This window comes from Xenia sp. Carnegie-2017, unplaced genomic scaffold (assembly GCF_021976095.1).
Source record: "Xenia sp. Carnegie-2017 unplaced genomic scaffold, XeniaSp_v1 HiC_scaffold_24, whole genome shotgun sequence".
NCBI lineage: Eukaryota > Metazoa > Cnidaria > Anthozoa > Malacalcyonacea > Xeniidae > Xenia > Xenia sp. Carnegie-2017.
The window spans coordinates 14,052,652-14,069,398 of record NW_025813487.1 but is presented as its reverse complement, the minus strand read 5'-3'; the positions used below and the strand labels follow the sequence as shown (position 1 = coordinate 14,069,398).

The 16,747-nt window shown below is 36.4% G+C and overlaps 3 protein-coding genes across 4 annotated transcripts; 1 reads left to right on the top strand and 2 right to left on the bottom strand.

The window, feature by feature from the left end:
- Window positions 1–623: 623 nt before the first annotated feature.
- Window positions 624–5,814, bottom strand: LOC124450291 (tyrosine-protein kinase SRK2-like). Its single transcript, XM_047000922.1, has 2 exons — window positions 5,269–5,814; window positions 624–3,327 (listed from the first exon to the last, which is right to left on the bottom strand). The coding sequence occupies exons 1-2, from the start codon at window positions 5,595–5,597 to the stop codon at window positions 2,163–2,165; spliced, it is 1,494 nt and encodes a 497-aa protein (XP_046856878.1). The 5' UTR covers window positions 5,598–5,814; the 3' UTR covers window positions 624–2,162.
- Window positions 5,815–7,242: 1,428 nt separating this feature from the next.
- LOC124450294 (eukaryotic translation initiation factor 3 subunit H-like) lies at window positions 7,243–9,893 on the top strand. The gene is made up of 7 exons (XM_047000930.1): window positions 7,243–7,352; window positions 7,675–7,828; window positions 7,897–8,064; window positions 8,146–8,245; window positions 8,309–8,458; window positions 8,950–9,085; window positions 9,636–9,893. Exons 1-7 carry the CDS (start codon window positions 7,275–7,277, stop codon window positions 9,846–9,848), a joined length of 999 nt encoding a protein of 332 aa, XP_046856886.1. The 5' UTR covers window positions 7,243–7,274; the 3' UTR covers window positions 9,849–9,893.
- LOC124450293 (sister chromatid cohesion protein DCC1-like) lies at window positions 9,831–16,410 on the bottom strand. 2 transcript variants are annotated; one of them, XM_047000929.1, is made up of 12 exons: window positions 15,993–16,410; window positions 15,645–15,775; window positions 15,544–15,578; window positions 14,735–14,872; window positions 13,879–13,969; window positions 13,226–13,364; window positions 12,070–12,131; window positions 11,028–11,110; window positions 10,877–10,954; window positions 10,718–10,803; window positions 10,555–10,617; window positions 9,831–9,863 (listed from the first exon to the last, which is right to left on the bottom strand). In XM_047000929.1, exons 1-12 carry the CDS (start codon window positions 16,160–16,162, stop codon window positions 9,854–9,856), a joined length of 1,086 nt encoding a protein of 361 aa, XP_046856885.1. In that variant the 5' UTR covers window positions 16,163–16,410; the 3' UTR covers window positions 9,831–9,853. The 2 variants fall into 2 exon arrangements, with proteins under 2 accessions (XP_046856885.1, XP_046856884.1); XM_047000928.1 differs by lacking the exon at window positions 9,831–9,863 and adding an exon at window positions 9,894–10,281.
- Window positions 16,411–16,747: the final 337 nt, after the last annotated feature.

Here is a 16,747-nt window from a genome sequence, read left to right as displayed (position 1 = left end):
AGACATTTTGAAAGCCTCTAATCAGAAACAGAGCACAAGTATAGACAGCCGAGCTTTTATGCTCTGTTACAATTAATACACTTCTGTGTTTTATGTACATGTCATGTTCAATTGATATAATATTTTGTGTTTAAGAAATTTGCAAAAAGACTAAGTTAAAAGAAGCACCCTCTTTTCTTTTTGTTTCATCGTAAGGGATAGAAGAATTTAAATGTCAATGTCTGCCTGGCATTTACTGCATCCTTAACTAAATTGAATAACCATCTTGTTATTGAAAAATTTACCCGACTGATAACACCACTGATCCAACTACTCCACAGTTTCACATATTCAACATGATCAAAAGCAGCGAAAGAATAATTCACTGAAATGAAGGTTATTTAATTGAAGCAAATTTCTTTGCTTCATCATTATCAATGATTGATAAGGAAATACTAGTCGTTTATACAGGTATGTTCGTGAAGTCACGCAAAGAGTCAGTTTGATAACAATGACTGAAAAAAAACAACATATAGCTTCAAGTTCAAGTTTCAACTCCCATAGCCAAGAAATTGAAATGTTCGGTACAGAGATACGTGCTTACAACTGTACACACAAAAAAAATGAAACAGAAACACCGTAAATTTAAGAGCATATAATGCAGTTCTTTCTATTTTATTTCTACTACTTCATCTAATACATCTCATTATCATCATTTGCAATAATTATTTCAATCATTCATTCAACATGCGTTTTCTGTTCTTATTGGTCAAAAGGTGCCCACTGTAATATTCGCAGTAATTATGGCAGCCATGACGCTCTACTACAAAGGCCTTGGAACGGTGAAGGTGTTCACGGTAAAAAACGCACGAATATGGAATTGAGGTAATGTCATTTCATCTAAAATTGGCAATTCTTGGAAAGCAAACATGATGTATCAGGCGGCTCTATTTTGACCAACCATAAAAGAAAATACATGATAAATGAAAAATAACATTTGACATTTTTGACAAGATATAGTGGCGAAACAAATGTTTGATATATCTATAGTTAAAGTTCATAGTTCATTTTCTAACATTTCAATTGGACAAGAGATTTACGGAAAGCGGCCCATTCAGAAATGGTCATAGCTACCATAATTAAGCGCGATCACATAACGAGCAGTGGGCGAAGCCAACCCGATGTTTTACTCTTATAATGCAAATTTTTCAGCAAAACTATTCACTTCTTTCGGAAATTTAATCCATTCATCCTTTTTTCAGTGATTGAACACAAAGGTATTTGAATTGTAGAAGTAAAAAACGAGCTGGCTTCGTTAATGATAACGAGCTTGCATTTGAAAAATAACAAAGCAGCGGATACTATTGTTTTAAACTGCCTTTTCAAATGTAAAATCTCCATATGATGATCGTAAACAGTATTATTTTTCAACTATTACAGGAACTTATTTATAAACTGAAATAACCTAAAAAACGCACCACGCTGTCAAATCTGCACGCGACATGTAGAAAATTGCAGTGGGAAAAATTGGATAGATTTTCAAAGTAGATAAAATTTCAAAGTACAAAAATTGTGGTAGAAGATTCAAAGCAATTTTCGTTCAAGCTTTAAACTACCGCTACCCAAACGTTCCTTGCTTCAGTTCACTATTAATTTCAAACATCATAAAAACAGGAAGGACAAGTTCGCACATACCTATACTGTCGAAGATCTAATAAACGCCCAGGCGTTCAAAAAATTCAAGGGGATCGTTACAGATGCGAGGCGTTTAATAGAGAAAGACGTTTTTATCATTAATTTATAATTCTATCATTTAAGTGCGAAAAACTAACAGAAAACTATTACTAAATACAGTAAAACCCACATATAAGAAGTTAGATTTATTTAAGTTAGCCTAAACAGGTTCTTATATAAATGGAGACATTGACCTAAACACTTCTAGCTTTCTAAACAAAAAGTTTTTTCGGTTGATGTTGGATTCTGACTTCATTTTTATTACTCTGTAAAGAGTTTATTTTCTTTGAGTTGTGTGTATTTGACATGGGGCGTTTATCAGATCACTTGCGATACTTCCGCATTGATTTTACACTTTTAGCAATTGCTGTGCATCATATCATTAAATCTAACTAGAAATTAGTGTATTGAGATATATAGCATCAAATATTAAGACACGACGTTTAACGTCAATGTGCTTCCGAGTAATCAGTTTTGTCCATCGTGAAAAAATCTTCAAGCTGCCATTGAAGCGTTTCAAAGGTCGGCCTATCATCAGGTTCAACTTTCCAGCATTCCAGCATTATTGCATACAGAGTTTCTGGACAATTTTTCATTTGTGGCATGCGATAGCCCGCTTCCACGTTCCTTAAAACTTCCGCGTTGGCCATGCCCGCGTACGGGGTGCGCCCACGCGTAATGAGTTCCGTCAATAAAATGCCGAACGACCATACGTCGGACTTTATCGTGAACTTATGATACATCGCTGCCTCGGGCGCAGTCCATTTTATGGGAAACTTTGCACCTTCGTGTGCTACATACTCGTTCTCGTCAATAATACGACTCAATCCGAAGTCGGCAATCTTCACAATGTTTTTGTCGCCGACTAGGACATTTCTCGCCGCGAGATCACGATGTATATATTGGCATTTTTCCAAGTACGCCATGCCTTTGGCCACCTGTGCAGCCATGTCGATCAGATGCGGTAGCTGAAGTCTTTTACCTTTATCACTCTGCAGGTACTCGAGAAGACTACCGTTGGTCATGAGCTCCGTGATAATATAAATAGGATCGCCTTTGGTACAGACCGCGTAAAGTTGAACAAGTTTCGGATGTTTCAGTTTCTTCATGATCTGCGCCTCCTGCAAGAAAGCCTGGGCACTATCTTTGGTCGCATTCGTGCCCGCTTTGAGGGTCTTCACGGCAACAGCGGTCGTCCCGTTCCAGAGACCCTGCCAAACCTCGCCGAACTGACCCTGACCAAGTTTATTGAGAAGACGAATCGAGTCACGTGGGATCTCCCATTTGTCGTCGGTATCGTGCGAGAGACCAATGGTCGTTGGTACATCTATATGTGGACACGCTTTTACAAGTCTTGTACACAATCCGGTAACTTCCACTCGGTAAAAGCTTACAAGTTCCTGTAGCGTCCGGAAGGTCTCGTTTTTCGCGATGAAATATCCCCCCCTGTCGAGCTTACGAATACGGTAGTGTTTAATGCTCTCGTGGTCACGCAGCGAAAGCGAAAACCCCCCTGGATACGCTTCACTGTCCCGAATGATAAACGAGCCATGGCTGCCGTGATTTATTAAAAGTTTTTCAGCGTCACATCGCTTCAGTGTGCCAAAATACCAGCTAAAATAATAATATTGGGTTTTTTTCGATTAGTGTTGTCTTGAGAACTCGTAAATAAATAAAGATAATGAAGATTCATGCACGTCTTGCTTATGCCTGACATTACTGTAGGTTGGACCTTTGTGTAGGTTGGACCTTTGTGTAGGTTGGACCTTTGTGTAGGTTTGATCTTGGTGTAGGTTCAACTTTAGTGTAGTTTGGATCTTAGTGTAGATTGGATCTTAGTGTAGGTTGGATCTTAGTGTAGGTTGGATCTTAGTGTAGATTGGATCTTGGTGTAGGTTGGATCTTAGTGTAGGTTGGATCTTAGTGTAGGTTGGATCTTTGTGTAGGTTTGACCTTTGTGTAGGTTGGATCTTAGTGTAGGTTGGACCTTTGTGTAGGTTGGATCTTAGTGTAGGTTGGATCTTAGTGTAGGTTGGACCTTTGTGTAGGTTGGAACTTACTGTAGGTTGGATCTTAGTGTAGGTTGGACCTTTGTGTAGGTTGGATCTTAGTGTAGGTTGGAACTTACTGTAGGTTGGATCTTAGTGTAGGTTGGACCTTTGTGTAGGTTGGATCTTAGTGTAGGTTGGACCTTTGCGTAGGTTGGACCTTTGTGTAGGTTGGACCTTTGTGTAGATTGGACCTTAGTGTAGGTTGGAACTTAGTGTAAGTTGGACTTAAGTGTAGGTTGGACCTTAGTGTAGGTTGGATCCAAGTTTCCCCTAACTAAGAAATTTTGATAGACCTATACAGTCTGAACCCTTCATCCTTAAGACCACAGAAACAGAGCATGAGTATGGAAAATTGAGTTGCTTTGTTCAATTTTAATGTACAATGTTAAAGATTAAAAAAATGGAGAACATTCTCTGTTTCTCAAATCAGTTAAAATTCAACAGTCTGCAGATAAAAAGAACATTAGATCGGTAGAAAAAAGGCTGGTACCAAAGGCAATCTTTCAAATAACTGTTTCTAAGTACCGCATCATGTGCCACTTCCAGTCATTGTATGAAATGTTTGACTTCTCCTACATCAACTTCGCATATGGTAACTTGAAAACAGAATTTGAAAAACTCCCAAACTTTAAATAAAAACTTAAAGATAAGCAATGAAAATTAATTTTCCAACAATGAGACCAGCAATAAACCTTTTCAAGAAGTGCAGTCTTATTGTGACATCACGGAACGGTACATAGTTTAACCTGGAGTGTTACCATAACCCTCAAGTACAAACACAGGTCAATGGCATGTCCCCTACCATCCACAACTGTATTCAATAGTCAATCAGTTTCGCAAAATCCACACGTTCAAAATAGCCAGTACAGAAAGATGTCATAATTGTGCTACTCCATGCAAGTTAAAGATGGAATTAATTAGTTTAGAAGGTTAAAATGTTTTTATTTTATGAGAAAGTGAAAAAATATTAAATTTAAAACAAAGATGCGTAACTCAATCATCATTGAGGTTGAACTTATTTAAGTCGAAATATATACTTCAAAGACATTCCACAAAATCGTTGTCGACTTCAACAATAGTTTTGCATAAATGTTATTGTTTGCAATACCATCGCAGCATCAATAAATACCAAATTACTTTAGTATTTTAAAATTACTATAGTGGACAATACACAACACATTGCCACGTAAAAGAAGCAAATAATATATTTTCATGCATGTACGCGTGAAGGGCTTGTTGAAATGGCGATAATTACGACACGACTTGCAACAATACACGGAAATATTTGAGACACATAGACACGACCCGAGAAAAACTTTTATGTACATTTTCTCATTCGGGAAATTCGCAAATATCAACAGACGGGCTCAAGAGGGCATTCAATATTTAAAAAACATCGGGAATGTAATAAATAGAAACAGGCTTGTTTATTCGTATTGGCATCGAAATATCAGAATAACAGGAATACTTTCATTGAACAACAAACAGAAACCCTGGTACTCACTCTTCAGTTTGCAAAGACGTAGAAGGAGCGATGTAGTTGCTTGGAACGTATCCCGTTTCACCAGACATTAGCGATTTAGCTTCCCACCATCCACCGTCTTTGTTATTGATGATTTCCATCTTTTCGCCCTTCTGGAAACTGAGATCGTCATCTGTTCTTGCTTTGTAATCGTACAACGCGACATATATAAGCTTATCGTCATCTCCAGGCGATCCACCATCATTCTTTCGACTATCTTGTTCAACATCATTTAAGTTCAATATACTCACAAAAGGAAAGCGTTTCGTCAACTTTAGGCGACCTCGGGGTCGCGATAAGAGATTGCCCATAGAATATCAAACAGTAACTTCGTCTCTTCGCACTATGCTTGTCAAAACATCGCTATTTCTGTTTAAATAACTTCACAGGAACTAGATGGCGACAAAGTTCAACTTACAGGGTGAATTCGGCAACGAATTTCAGCGAGTTTCCGCATTTGCCCTCACATTGTTAAAATGCTCGACTGACTGAATCAACCACAACTGACGGAAGTGCCAACTCACTGATCTTAACACGAGTCATACCTGGATATACAATGACCAGGGTTTGCCACTTGTCTACATTTATCTATAAAACAATTAAAAAACATAATAATTTAACGTAACCTTGCTATTACACGTAACGTATTTCCTCTATCTAGCTCCTTGGGGCCGGTTGCACGAAGCCTGGATAGCGTTATCCATTGGATAGCAAAAATTTTCAAACTGTGAAAAGTGTTTATATTTTTCGTACGACAAAGAAATTTCATAACCTTCGAAACATTATTTTATTTCAGTGATTGTTCAGTTTGAATCTCATATTTGTTGTTTTTGGAAAGGTTTTATGAAAGTATAAAAAACTTGCTATCCAAGTGCAGCTGGCCCTGTTGGCTTAGGTACTCTTTTGCTACCTTTCAAGTTGGGATTGTTAGATTGGGGCACACTACAGTATAGGAATATACAGTAGGACCACTTCAATGTGCAACTGGCTGCTATATATTTAATTAGTTTACTGGCTGGTGTTTGCCATATCGTCAATCCTATTGTTACACAATGCAATTTACTGGCTGCCAATATGGTAATCACATGCACAATAAGATATGCGTAGCATGAAAAAATTCAATGGAGTGGCCCTACTGTATGTTCTCTATACTGTGATGGGGAGGCCAAGGGCTAATAAGAGATCTGACTGGGCTGGGTCACATTGGTTGCACATATTAATTCACACCAAAAATGCTTAGTGCGATATCAATTTCTATTTATCAAAACACCAAATCCAGTTCGTGCATATTTATTGGTAAAAAATAAACATGAGGGCATTTTGTGATATTTTAATTTACAGTGAGTGAGGGATAAATTGAAGGGAGAGCGAGTGTGTTTTGCAACCTTTTAAGTGGAGTTAATGGAAGTAAGGAAAGTCTGAATAGAGGTTGGAGGATGGGGTTGAATGGAGGAAAGATGGTAAACACAATACCACAATTACCACCCATTTTTCCTTTTACCAACTTTTTTTTGGTACATTTTCTCAGATAATTTTGGACTTTATCTCTCTACAATGTTGTGTTTGTTATTGTTTTATTCGGGAATTATAGTCCAAATTTTTAAAATACTCCATGCAAAGCCCTATACTTGTAGTAAATCATCAAACCTTACCAAAAAATTGCCATGATAAAATGGCAATCCAAGATCACTTTTGGGGATGGATAAAAAACAAAAAAGGAGATTTTCCATTCACCTTGTCCCAAATTGGACATTTATGATATATGCTACCCCTACAATTCATCTTTCACCTATCCCTTATGGTCAAACTGTCACAATCAAATCCAGTGAATTATCTCCACTTATTCCAAGTACATAACATCCTGCATAACATATATCCAATAAAAGTTTGGATTGAACTTTAGCATGTCCCGGGTCCCCTGCAATCCACAATAATACCCAATTGACAGTCAGTACCCAAATGCGCTCCTTATCAATTCAACTTTCAAAATGGCCGGCACAGAAAGAGGTTCAAATCGTGTTATCCCAGCCAGACAAAGGATCGAGTCTGTTAGTTTAGAGGGTTTGGTACGTAATTAATATTTTTGGGAGAAAGTATAAGGATGATTAGGTTTACAGAAAAAGATCAGTTACACATAAGTTCCTCTTTAACTTATTCGAAAATTTCAAGATTTAATCTCAAATAAACCTATGTAATGTAGTACTAGTAATCGATCAATCGTGCCATTAGCAATTTACCATCTTCTACGAAAGGTTTTTTGTACTTTGTTCTGTAAGTTGTCTAAACCACGTCGTATTGGTTCCGCAAAAACCTCGTGCAAGAAGTCACAATTAGCAGATATTATAGTTTGCAATTTGCATATAATAATATGCTTTTCCCCGTGCTTAGGTTGTTCTCAAAATCATACAACATTGTCAAGAAGAAGGTGCGGAAGGAGATGTTGTTCAAGGTGTTTTGTTGGGATTAGTTGAAGGAAACAAACTGGAAATAACAAACTGCTTTCCTTTCTCACAGAATTCTGAAGAAAATGATGAAGAAGATAGTAAGATTGTTAGACAGATCATTTATCATGCCATGTCAATGTAAATAACCCTTGGGTATTTCTTTCAGTTGGCTATCAGATAGAAATGATGCGACATTTAAGGTCTGTAAATATTGACCATTTGCACGTGGGTTGGTACCAGTCCACATACCTTGGAGCATTTGTGAATAAGAATCTACTCGAATCACAGTACAGCTATCAAAACTCAATTGCAGAGTCTGTTGTGCTTGTATATGGTCAGCAATTGTTGAATTAACTGTATTTGGTTCGCAAGATTTGTACTTTCACATACAAAATTTGATAATTTCCTTTTCTAGACCCATTGAAGACATCCCAAGGCATCTTATCATTCAAGGCACTTCGTCTTTCTCAAAAAATGATGCACCTATTTGCCGATAAAGAATTTACTCCAAACAGGTACCTACTATTTGAGAAATCTTGTGTGGAAGACATGTTTATGAAATTCTTGTGTTCATGTAGTTTAACCAAAGCTGGCATGAAGCACGACGAGATGTTCGAGGAAATACCACTTGTGATAAAGAACTCTAATTTGGTGAACACATTGCTATGTAAACTGGATGAAAACTTAACAGAACCTGAACACAAAGACTTTCTATCTTTGGCAAGAGGGTGAGTACACCAATAAAACACTTGACTGGAATCACATGACTTTGATGTGAAACTCAGTGGAGTGCATAAGAATGCAAGTCTAAGCATCAGATAATCTGCAATACATAAGACTAACATTTTTTTTCTACAGGGTCATTCCGGTCTTTGCCACACTTCAGATCAAGACAAATGAAATCTTATCATTATGTCTATAATTTTTTTACATGTTTGTAAATGTAGATCGTCCAGGTTGGTATAGTCCTGAGAAGGACTGTTTTTGTTGTTGTTGACTGACGTTTCGACAACCTTAGCGGTAGTCATCTTCAGAGTCAAAATGAAGATGACTACCGCTAAGGTTGTCGAAATGTCAGTCAACAACAACAAAAACAGTCCTTCTCAGGACCATACCAACCTGGACGATCTACATTTACAAACATGTAACGATACTCCCGGGTTCAAACCATTTACTTTATAATTTTTTTGTTACTTAAACTTCGTGATTACTGTTGCAGGAACTTCATCGAGAAGAACGTTCAGCTGTTAATGGAGACAGTTGATGAACTTGCACAAGACACAAATAAATTTCACAACCATCAACGTAATTCTGCAAGACAGCAACAGCAAAAAGATGCTCACCTGGCGAAAAGGGTTCGTGCTTATGTATTCTTTGTTTTGTGTCATTCTGTACATCATGGATGGCTTTAGGGGAGGGATGTAGACACGAGAGTTGTGTATTAGAGAGATGCCAATTTCCCTACCTAACATTAATACAAACAATTAAGCAAAAAACAATTGAAATTACTGTTTAAAGGACCACACTTTTTCAAAAATCTCCCAATCACGATAAAAAGGTTACAGAATTCAACAAAAAATTCTGACATGGTAGAGGAACAAGTAGCCACCAAAATGTAATCCAAACTAGAGCATTCCTCCTTATAGCAGGTAAAAACTAACCTGAATCATGTATAAAATTACGACGCAGCTAAGTCAATCTTATCGTTCTCTTATGATGAATCCTTAAATGAATCCATTTATCCCATTACCGGTCCCTTTGATGAATCCTTAAATAAATCCATTTATCCTTATAATTCTCTTAGAAATCCTTAAGCCAATCCATTTTTCTATACCGTTCTCTTATGAAAAATTCTTAAGTTAATCCATTTATCATTACCATTTATCATTAACTTTCCCTTACTAGAAATCAGAGAACCAAGCGAGAAAAGAACGAGGGGAACGACCGCTACCCGAAGACGATATATTGAAGATGTTTAAACCGTTACCAGTTCCCTCTCGGCTTGAAAACCTTCTGCTCTCCGGTCAGGCTGATAACTATTGCAAAGAGATAAACGAGTTTGCATCGCAAAGTTTTGCGAAACTATTTCTCTCCGAAGCGTTGCAAGATGCTCAATGAGTCTTTTAGTACGTTCTAAAAAATAAATTATCATACAAAAACAAATGAGATGTGTAAATGTTTTGTTACTGCACTGTCATTCAGGTGAATGTCTTGTCCTCATACACGGTGAACTGATGTCGAGACTTAAGTCTCTTCTTACTCTCATATGGAATGTCTTCATCATAATCTTGTAATATAAGGACTTAGATAGCGTTCAATTCAGTTAACACTTATTTAGATATTCTTGCAACGCAAGTCTTCATTTGATCTTTAGTTGACTTAATCCATTCCCTCAAGATCAGCGTTTCGTATTATTTATTATGTATACACGTTGATACACTAGTTGATCGGTCTCTTCGAATTGTAAACTTTGTTGCCGCATGCATCAGTGGAACAACGAGCGTATTTTAACAGCAACGCGTTCAGTGACTGACCTGGCGACTCGATATCGCTATATGAAGAGAAAGTTCTCGTCTTAACCATTGCTGGTTTAACCATCAACATATTCACAGATTTGGCAGGAGGACAGTTCTCGTCTTAACCATTGCATTGTGAGCCAAAACATGCTCTATAATCACCCAGGGTAGTTGATAAAAATGAACACATACAGTACGGGGGTTTCAGTACAGGGTTTCAGACCGAGAAGTACATGTACGAACAAATATCTTTCCCTTCATGAACATAACATGAGCACAAGGCTTTACAACATTAAAATCATCCTTACGTCAAATAAGGTCGAATGTCTTCAAATGTCCATTTCGCACGAGTTTTGAATAATTTGTTGAATCTGTAAGAGACCAAAAGTAAGCTTCGATATAGTAATCCTTTCGTTGGGGGTGTGGTGGGAGGTGGGCAACACAGTAACATTTCATGACTAGAAGACTTACCTCACTGCTGGATCCGATGGAAGATTATCACTGGGAAAATGCCAAATAACGGGAGGAGTTGTCGTCATGTCTACAAGAGCTATGCCCTTCATACAGAAAATAAAATTCTATCAATTACGATCAAAAGACGCCACATTTATATCCATAACATAACCTCACTTTGAGATATTCTTCGTCAGCATGCATTCCATCTGGGACACTTTGTTTCCACGTGTCCATGAACTCTTGATAGTGAAACTTAAATCAAAAGAGAATACAAAGTCAACTGCACTGAGAAAATATTTTGAGAAACTTTTGAAAGTAAACTTACCCTTCCGGCAGGTCGTAAAAGAAATTCGGCAAAAAAAGAACAAATTTTTGCTTCGGATAGTTTGTAATAGACTTCCCCGACAGCTGTAAAAAATTCCAAAATCAGGGATGGATCTAGGATGACTATTAGGGGAGGGTTGCTCTTGTTTAGGGTATATACTGTTGACTAATTTGTAGGTGTCACCGCGTGGCATTTCAGACATTTTTTTGTTGAATTCTGATACGATTGGGAGATGTTTTCTAGAAGTGTGCTACATTAAACACGAAACACCATGGTCTTTGCTTCATTGCTTCGTATATAAATATTTTGTAGGGAAATCAATTGGTATCCAACTCGCCCCCTCCCCTTCCCCAGTAATCCACCCCTATACTGAATATCTCTTGTATCGTGAAAGAGTATCTACTAAGGATTTAGACTATTTCCGTGGAATTTTCTGAATGATCGACCAAACAATGTGCTTGTTCTTTGTCGTGAAGAAACTGAAAAAATATATTACTTTTTAGATCTTTAAGAAAAGATTAATACTTTTTGAAATAGTAAAACGGTATCAAAATAAGTATAATATAAAACAAATTCCGAAGAAGCAAGACATCTTGAGGATTGCAAAATATGAATCAAAACAAGACGAGAAGTAAACAGACAGAATGAGGATGACTTTGAAATAAAGTCGAAAATTTACAGTTTACTTCTCGTCTTGTTTTAATTCATATTTTGCAATCTCACGATGTCTTGTTTCTTTGGAATTTGTTTTATATTATACTTCTTTAAATTGTCGGCTGGTCATGGTTTTTTTTGTATCAAAATAAGTTGTTAAAGTCTTCCTTATTCTACTGAAGACGTCTACAGGTTCAAAGTGTTGGTGTAGCAAATACAATATTGTTGCTATAGCCGTGTACTGTTAAGGTAGAATCATTCAAAAAATGCATTGGAAATTTACATGTCTTTGTAAAACAAACAAATATTCAATATCATTCGATGTAAAAAGATATTTCAAAGCTAAGCCGACAAAAACCTTTCATAAATTAAGAAAAAAATAACTGACCTTCGTCCGTTTCCATAGATAAAGGTTCGCCATAGCATTGCAAACAATGTGAAATGACAAATCTGTCAAAAACACAAACAGTTACTTAGAAGGAGCTGACGTGAAGCATTTTCACACGCATTGAATTCTTGACATCGCTCGATTGGCTTTAATTTAGGTCAGAATTTTATCTGTCCGCGAGACCGTGGTTCGGTGTCTTAGCATGCACCACTGAATATTAACCAAAATTGCAAACTTCGGAAAATATAGAAAAGTTAAAACCGGGAAGAAAATAGATCGTGAATGACAATTTCAAGAAATAAAAGATGTTTACTGTGTTTGCACCAGTTAAAAATTCAGCGAGGATTTAAGGGATGCTTGGTTTAGTGATTAGCCAAAATTCGGCCGTTAGAAGCCAATTGTTTATTAACCTACTCATTAGTAAAAATGGATTTTCGTTTTTGACAAACGGTTAGAAAAACTGTTTTAAAAAGAGCAAATACCATGGCAAATGGTCAAAGTAATAAAGCAGTAGTTCTTAAAAGAAAAGTTGAAAACCAGAACACTAACTCAACAATTTTAAAAGATAATGCGCATTTAATAAAAACGACAAGTTTTTTTTAAAATAAACATGTTTCAACATCTCATCTGCCATCTTTAGTATTATAAGGAATATTATGTATGTGACGAATATATATGAGAGTGATGTGATACTGTGATACATTTTATACACTCATGAATAGATTATTATATTACAATGAAATAGTGGTTAGAAATAATGATGAAAATATAGTGTTAAAACGAAAAACTTGAACGTTGAGATTAGGGTTAGTTTTGTTAATGTGAACTGCTTCGTTGATTTTGAGTGCGGATGTAGTATCTGCAGTGTCGATGATTTTAAAGCAAGCGGGTGAATAGTTAGTTTTGCATGAAGGTGATTTAAAAAAGTGTCGAAAGTGACCCTGAATACTGAAGATGGCATCATGAGATGTTGAAACATGTTTCGTTTAAAAAAAACTTGTCGTTTTTATTAAATCCGCATTATCAATAGTGCTTTTACACAGTTACGGTAATTCTAAAAGAGCTGTTTTTAAAACTGAGAGTATGTTTAAACATGTCACCATGAAAAAGTCTCTACTTTACTATGGTTAGAAAATATAATTTGAGTGAAATTAACCTTGGGTAGAGTTCTTCCAACACGTTACAAGTCTCCTTAATGGGCACGCGGTCATAACTCCATGAATTTTCGTCCAAGAGATTGACAATTGAATTTACAATCCTCTCTCTATATTCGGCTTCAAATATCCGCCAGTTTCCTTCATAACGAACAAATCACAATGATTTTGCGTCAAGTTGTTATAAAACAGGACCGTGTACATCAAAACCCCGCGTATAAAAACCTAACTTAAAGAATCTGTTAGGGCAAAATTTTTGGCTTTTTATACATAGATACGTAAGATTTCAAGCAGAGTCTTATTTTATTTTCATCATTTCAAAAGTGTTGAAGGTAAAATAATTAACTCAAAGAAAACAAACACTTTACAAAGTAATGAAATGACTCAGAACTCAGAATCCTAGATAGTCCTTATCACCATAATATACCACACCCAAAAATGACTCATTTTTCCAATGGAATATAAGAACCTATTTAAGAACTTGTTAAACCTAACATCGCAATGACCACAATATAGAAAAGAACTCGTTCGGGCTAACTTGAAAGAATCTAGATTGTTATGCGCGAGATTTTGCCGTATAAAGCACGTCCCTCAAAAGTGCATAATGCATGTACGAACCAAACATATTTTGCTAAATTATAGCAACAAAGCTAACCGTCTATTTGAAGAGCGTCCAACTTTTGCAAACCGTTCCTGAGTTCTGTTTCACTTGCCTGAATCTTTTCGCGGAGGTCCTCCATTGTGTACTGGAACACATGGAAAAAAGGAGATTTAGGTTTTGTAGAACAGTGAGTACCATGACCTTTTGATAAATAATTGCATCAAAAGGAGACGCGAGAATCTTTGAAAAATTCCAGGTGAAGTCTGTTAAGGGTTTAGTTAGGTCATACGTTGATATACGAATGTTCATTTAAGAAATAAAAGATGTTTACTGTGCTTGCACAGGCTTATGCAAACTGAGTAGACTTTTGGGAGAACTCGAGAGCAGATCACAAACGTCTCCAAGGTTTTCATATGTCATTGCAAGCCCGCAGTAAAACATTCATGCGAAACAGACAAATGTAAAACAAACGTTTTAATTTTCCTCTAAAATGTATTCATGATTGATTTACAAATTCTTTTTGATTGATTGATTGATTGATTTGATTGGTTGACCAACAAGCCTACCAATCAAGCTCCTCTTTCCCCTTCAAATCAAGTGCCTCCTCCCCTTACAACCAAATATCCCTTCCCCTTTCAATCAAATACCTCCCCCCTTTTCAACCAAATGTCTCCTCCCCCCTCCAAGCAAATGTTCCTCATCTTTCCAAGCAAATGCCCTCATCCTTAAACAAAATCCACTTAACCCTCCAACTATATACCCCTCAAAGCAAGCCTGTTATCAACTGCAAACAAAATGAACTCCTAAGCTCCAATTAAACTTTTTAAATGCTTACAACGCAAACAAAATAGGTTTGTGAGTTTGAATAATTTACTCATAAAAACTCTCACAAACTTGCTGGGAAACATACCATGGTGACATTGCTTTCATTTATCTGTTTTTCATAAATTTCTCCTTGATAGGCAGTTTCTTCTAAAAGTTTCTTAAGTTTCTGTAGTTTAGGACGGCGCAGACGTAACTCATAATAATTAGATACACAGCCACGTATCTAAATGAGAAAGCCCTCCTAATTCCAATGATGAATGAATAAACTGGATTGCTACTTTCCAAGTAACTTTTTGGAAAAGCTGCATAATCAATAGTTGATGCCTTCATCATGACATGTTATTTAGGAAATAAAAGAGTTTGTACAGGCTCATGCAAACTGTAGAGACCTCTGATAGAACTTCAGAGCAAATCAGTGCAAGCATGTGACCAAAGGTCGAGGAATTACACCTTGCCAAGAGTTCTCACAAATGTCTTTAATGTTTGCATAAGCCAGTGGAAACACAAAAAATATTTTATTCCTTTTCAAAAATAAAAATAATATGAAACATATAAATTTCCTTTAACATGTATTAATCATTGGTTTGCAGATTCTTTTTTATTGGTTAATTGACTGAGCTCAGAATCAGATACATTTGCACAGCCTAATGTAAACTCAGTTTATAGACCAATCAGCACACATGTTTTATTATTGTTATTTTATAAAGAAGTTTCATGAGCAATGATAAAATATCAATAAATTATATTCAATACATTTCTATAGTTTCTCTTCACTGAAAGACATACACTTGACATATATAGACCCCTCACCCCACATATCAATAGTTGCCCATTACATAATAATAGATTATGCCACATTACAATTGGTACTTTACAAGAAAACAGGTACCATACCTCACAATCCCTTAGATTTTCTGCAGTTGTGAATTCTAATAATAATGATCAAAAGAAATGTCAATGGCAAAAGAAGTAAGCATATTTGATGTAGTGCATACCTTCTGTTTTTGGAAAAACTGTGTTTGTCGACAGCAACATAGTGTTTGATTGATCTGCCAACTTCAAATCAAATGTTTCATGCTCTGTGCATAAAACTGCATCTTCCTGCACTTCTCCACGAATGATGATCCTGGAATAAATGAATTGTCGCGTACAATCAGAGAACCATGAAGCAATAAAACAAAAGGGTCTTGGCTCCTTCTTAACAAGGACATTTCCCTCTTCTAAACATTTTTAATACACATTCACAAATACCCAAGATGTGCTATTTCACTAAAGATTAAAAAGAAATGCAAACAAACAACACGGAAAAGTGGATACTATCCATCCCATTCCCATCTACATACCTTTCACCATTTTGAAAGCTTTCCAAAACTCCCGAAGGCAATTCCAAGAGTTTGAAATCTTCGCTCATCAGACTGTTGGAAAATCTCAAAACTTGAATTGTGCCATTTTCTGTAGACACTCCGGCAGCGTCTGCAGACTCTTTTACGTGTTCCCAACTCCTAATGTCCATTATGTTTTATTGAGTTGATGTATTTCATTCACATGTTCACATATGTATTTCTACCAGTGATTTCTACACGTACCAACAGTCTAAAACTATTTTCAAACTGTAACCAACAACATTCGGCAATTTAGTATAGTACAATCCTATACAATCAAAATATTTCACAGAGATTTTCAATTTCCCTACGTGTGTTTACCACAATTATTTACCATGATTCAAATTTTGCAGAAACCATGATGCAGATAAACACCATCAATGCTTCCATTTTTCAAAACACGATTTCCTGATTTCATCATTATTTACCTTTGCTTCTCAAATTTTGTGGTCTCTGAATTTGTATTGGTTCCTTGATGTTGCTGCACGGCAACGCTTGGAGACAAAGGGCTGGATGCAAAATTTTCAGTCATAAAATGTTAATACAAATGTCAACTTTCTGTCTACCTTTCTGTCTACCTTATGTCTACTGTCTACCTTTTCGTCTACCTTTAGGTCTACCATTATTACTACCTTTATGTCTACCTTTATGTCTACCTTTGTGTCGACCTTTGTGTCTATTTTTATGCCTACCTTTATGCCTACCATTATGTCTAC